Genomic DNA, 5,000 nt, shown 5'->3' on the forward strand with positions numbered 1-5,000 from the left:
ATGTAGGTCAATAAAATACAGTATACCACTTAAAGCAGACAGGCTCAGTTGAGCATCACTGTTGTCGCACTGGATGTTTGTATCAAGATATCCCTTTCTTGAACGTGTGTGTGTGTGTGTGTGTGTGTTTGTGTGTGTGTTAAATGTTCAATGTTCAATAAGTGCTCTTGTTTTTTCAACTCTGCGATGATAGTTTTGCATCCAGAGCAGTTCAAGAGGCAGTTCTTAAAATGGACCCGATACTACGGTTATGCTCATCCTTTCCTATTCACACGCACACACACACACACACACACACACACACACACACACACACACACACACAGGTCAATGGAGCAGCTCTCACCCGCCTTCCCCTCCCAGGCGAGACCCAGCACGCCGCTGTAGTCTCGGTTGGTGAGCAGGTAGGACAGGCAGTAGTTCCCCCAGTTGCTCTCAGAGTACAGACTCAGCAGCTTCTCGGGGCCGAGGAAGAGCCGTTGCAGAGGGTCATCCACATCCTCCTCGGTGATCACCTGGGAGACGAGAAGACGAAGAGGGACATGAGACAGGTGTAGACGGACATAGAAGAGATACTATTGGAATCAGAGCGGTCTAGCACACATCAGAGGGACGTCCAGAGTATTGAGTGGGGTCAAAGCACTTGATGAAAAGGAATGTTTTGAGGTGCTTTTTTCGCTGGGGCAGGGATGACATGAATTGCATAAAAAATTCCAAAATTTCCTGAATTCATTCCTATAGTGCAGTTTGAAAGCACTCCATAAACATTTTTATCATTTGCTCATTTTGAGATGATAAGGGGGAAACGAAAGACAGGGATCAATTGATACAAGACCGAGAAAATGAGTTATATGGTGTGGGCATTTGTCCTTCAACCTGGCCTTTGACCACATCATGGTAAAAGAGGATTCTCACAGTGAGGGACTTCACTTTGAAGTTGATCAGCTTGATTCCCTCAAAGTCCACCTTGTCGTAGATATCATTCACGGCTCGTATGAATGACGACACCTGCAGAGAGACAGACATGAAACACATGGCACGATTTTTGTTGGTTTCGGTTTCTCTGCGGATCAAGTCAAGACTGTTATCTTCTGTGACTGATAACCTATCTGAAATCATCCGACAGCCCGGATGAACTCCTTCCCCTGCCCCCTCAGACACACCCCTCATCTCCCACGATGGTCAAATCTACCAACGCAGAATAATATTTTCTAATACTTATTGACTTAGCTTTTCGCTCAGCACAATCCATAATTGTACCACATCAGCAAATCCAGGGACTTGTTAATAAGGGATTATTAGCAGTGTGGCTGGCAAGGGGTGAACACAACACGCTCACAGTGTCTCCCTCTCTCTAATGTAATTACAAATGCAAAGGTCATGTTTTCATAACTCTCTGTGTGCAAAATCCCCTTTCCTATTCCAGGGCTTCTGCATAACTAAATATTGAAACCCATGGGGGCTCGGCTGGGAGACAGACTTCCCCCCCCCCCCCCCCCCCCCCCGGACACCCACAAACACCCACAATGGCCAATCAACAGCAACCGTTGACAATTTCACTGTTGAAGAACTGCTGTTCATTTGTGTGTTTGTGTGTGTGTGTTTTTAGTACATGTGTGTGTGATTTAGAATGTATGTTTGTGTTTGTGTGTTTGGGTACATGTGTGTGTATGTGTGTGTGTCTGCGTGTGTATGTGTGTGTGTGCGTGCGTGTGCGTGCGTGCGTGTCAGGGATGGAAATTAACACCCGCCACACGCCATTTGCGGGTGGATTTGTATGGTGACACAATACTTTCCAGTCAGGTCCGATCAAATTTGCATATTTAATACATTCGTCATACGGCGCTGCACAGTTCCATAACCATTACTGTCAACATCCGGCCCCCTTCTTCTTCTACGCCTCTTTTGCTGAACTGCGACTGTCAACATCCGGGATAATATACCGGTAACCATAGAGATAATATGCCGGTATCAACATTCGGTATAGTATGCTAGGCTAATTATTGACATATAAAAAAAAAATACTAGAGAAAGCAATGTTGCGTTTCCTCCCCGGAGGAAAGAGAACAGCTGGGGAGAGTGTAGGCCAGGTACAGGTGGCGGATGATAGTACGGCTGTCATCCCCAAAAAGAAGCGTTGTTTTAATGAGAGATGGCAAACATCGGACAGTGGGCAACACCGTGACTGGCTGGTGTTTGACGGGACGAGCCAGACAATGTTCTGTGCTCTCAGTGTAAACATGCTTCGGATGGCCACAGGTCCAATAGTTTTGTGAGTCGGGCACAAAACCTAAAATTGGAAGCCGTGGAGGACCACGAGTCCTCAAAAAGTCACCTTCACGTTTTGAAAATTGCCAAGGGAAAATCAGCGCCCGAAACCACGACAGCGATGAGGACGCTCGATAGCCTCAAAACAGCCCAGCTTGATAGAAGTTAGTTCGAAATGCACACGCAATTGCCAAAAAGGGAAGGCCATTTCAAGACTTCGAATGGCACTGCACGTAAGTTATTATTTTTTTTTATTAGGCCTGATGCAATAGTTTGTTGCAGTCGAAAAAGTAGCATGTTGGGTAACCTTAGAGATCTGCTCACTGTAACGTGCATATAAATCCATACAAAAATCCAATGTTTAGTCGTTTGTGTCCATATTAAGTCCATCATTGACCGGGTATTCCTTTGACAAAAGCCAGTCTGTGAATGCGCAATAGCAGGGCTGCATAGCGAACGTACACAAACAGATACGCTAACGAGTTCCTATATATATATATATATATATATATATATATATATATATATATATATATATATATATAATTTAATGTATTCTGACGTTTTTCAATGTGTCTTGCACTTATTAAGTCATTGTTTCTTGTTCTTGTTTCTTCATGGTCTGTTTTCAAATGTTTAATTTCGAATGCATAGGCAGAGTATGAGTCTTCCTATACCGAGAGGATACATCTGTTGCATTATAGGGGCAGATTTCATTATACATCTGGTTGAATAGAAGAAATTAAAAGGCCAGTGCACTGAAAAAACAAATATTCCTATTGACTTATGATGGTGTAGCCATGCATGTTGTTTTATTGTTAATATGTCAATTTGTTTTTATTGAAAATACTTTGTATAGACTAATTATCCCCAATCTTGTCATCGTACCACCTTTGAAATAAACATGACTTAACATGGCAGATACCTGTGTATTGTTTATCATATGCGGTAAGAGTGTAACATTTTCAACACAGTTCCTTGGTAGCGCCTACTTACAGTTAAAATCACTTCTGATGGAAAAAATGATTTTTTTTCTTATCTAGTGTTACTATTATACTGTTTAAAATGTACGTATATATTTAAAAAATATATAGCGTATAAAAAGTGGCTGGTAAAAAAAGATGAGTGGCTGGTAAATTTTCAAATCTACCTGCCACACTGGCTGGTGGGCAAAAAAGTTAATGTCCATCTCTGGTGCGTGTGCGCGCAGCGTAGCGGATGTGTGAATACATGTGTGTCGTTGGGTGTCACCCAGTGTGGCACAGCCTGGACGGAACGACGTCACTCCTACAGAACCAGTAGTGACATGAATACATCTGTTTGGTGAATGGAAAGAATCCACGAGCGGAGAGCAGCAGGCACAAACAACAGCACTGGCTGAAAGGGGGAACGTGTGAGAAACGGATGCCTGGGTGTGATTGATGAGGAGCGGGTGGTGGCCCTGCCTGCGCATTAGCAGTGAAACCTTCCCGACGACCAGACATTGAGGACAGAGCTCGTTTCACAAGAGGAAGAGGTCAGAACACGCTTCACTTGTCTACTATACAGGGCGTCTGGAAGGTCACCTGATTGTGAAGCCTCATCTGCTGTATCTGTTTGAGAGCAGATAACGCAGGAGGGCAACGATGGTGCAGCGATATTGCTAGAGGCTGAAAAATTGGCTGATACATTTCATGTGACGTCTGACGGAACATTGTTAAAAACTTGCTCGTTCTTTCGTTTCACAGGCAGACCATTCCACTATTGTCTAGTCTGTTGTTACTGAAGGAAAAACAGAAAAAAACAGAATGTGTACAAACGGATGTTTCGCTCTCGTCAGAGAACTGTTCAAGAGGTTTTTAAGGGTGCTCTCAAGACGACTCACTTAGCTTTCACTGAAAAGTCATTCAAGTGGGGTTAAGGATCAAGAGCAAAGGCTTGAGGGTTGTGGGGGTGAACATATCAACGCCTACTTGAACTTGGCGAGGGATATTCAGGGCCTCCTCATCTCCATGACTGCCACTATTTTGGAAGATTAGGAGCATCCGAATGTAAGTTAATATGGAGGGGGAAATGATCTTTGGGTCATTGTTCAGCAACTTATAATGGAATGATTATGAGGAGACACTGTGGAAACTGCCACAGTGTGTCTAATGCGAGACCTGGAAAACAATGTTTTATTAGCCTAAGGTAAGGTATATTTACAATAATAGAGGATTTATTGGTACTTTAACAACTCTCTTGAGTCCTCTCAAAATGCCGTAATATCTGCAACAAAAAAATCCCATGATGCATTTGGATGTACAAGCCTTATTACTTCACTGAAACCGTTAGTCAGAAGTAACTCATTAACTAATGCATGTGTCCGACTGGCACATTCTCTCTACCCGGCCATCGATGGCTGCACTTCAATAGAGCTTGGCATTCAACAGTGACACTTTTGTTGCTACATATCGTCAGAGCTTAAAGAGAGCTGTTTATCCTTGTTCAGCCAAAAAGCACTGAAGAATGGACCTGCTGGCTCCCTACATAGCTGGCACCCCATACCGGACTGGGACTTAGAGAGAGAGAGAGAGAGAGAGAGAGAGAGAGAGAGATCTGAGAGTGCATAGCTACACACAGATAGTGTGAGAGAGAGATAGAGAGAGCAATAGCGAGAGAGAAAGAGATAGAGACACCTGGGACTGCTTAGTTACACACACAGATAGAGAGAGAGAGAGAGAGAGATCTGAGAGTGCATAGCTACACACAGA

At 43.6% G+C, this 5,000-nt stretch overlaps 1 protein-coding gene across 1 annotated transcript in view; it reads right to left on the reverse strand.

Annotated features, from left to right (window-relative positions):
- LOC307078363 (disintegrin and metalloproteinase domain-containing protein 10) overlaps positions 1-5,000 on the reverse strand; it is a 27,014-nt gene that overhangs the window by 11,349 nt on the left and 10,665 nt on the right. Inside the window, exons 7-8 of the mRNA XM_079740124.1 lie at positions 916-1,008; positions 347-515 (exon numbers count right to left, since the gene is read on the reverse strand). Coding sequence (XP_079596250.1) covers positions 347-515; positions 916-1,008 — 262 coding nt within the window. The remainder of the gene's footprint in view (positions 1-346; positions 516-915; positions 1,009-5,000) is intronic.

This window comes from Pollachius pollachius (assembly GCF_949987615.1).
Source record: "Pollachius pollachius genome assembly, chromosome: 7".
Lineage (NCBI taxonomy): Eukaryota > Metazoa > Chordata > Actinopteri > Gadiformes > Gadidae > Pollachius > Pollachius pollachius.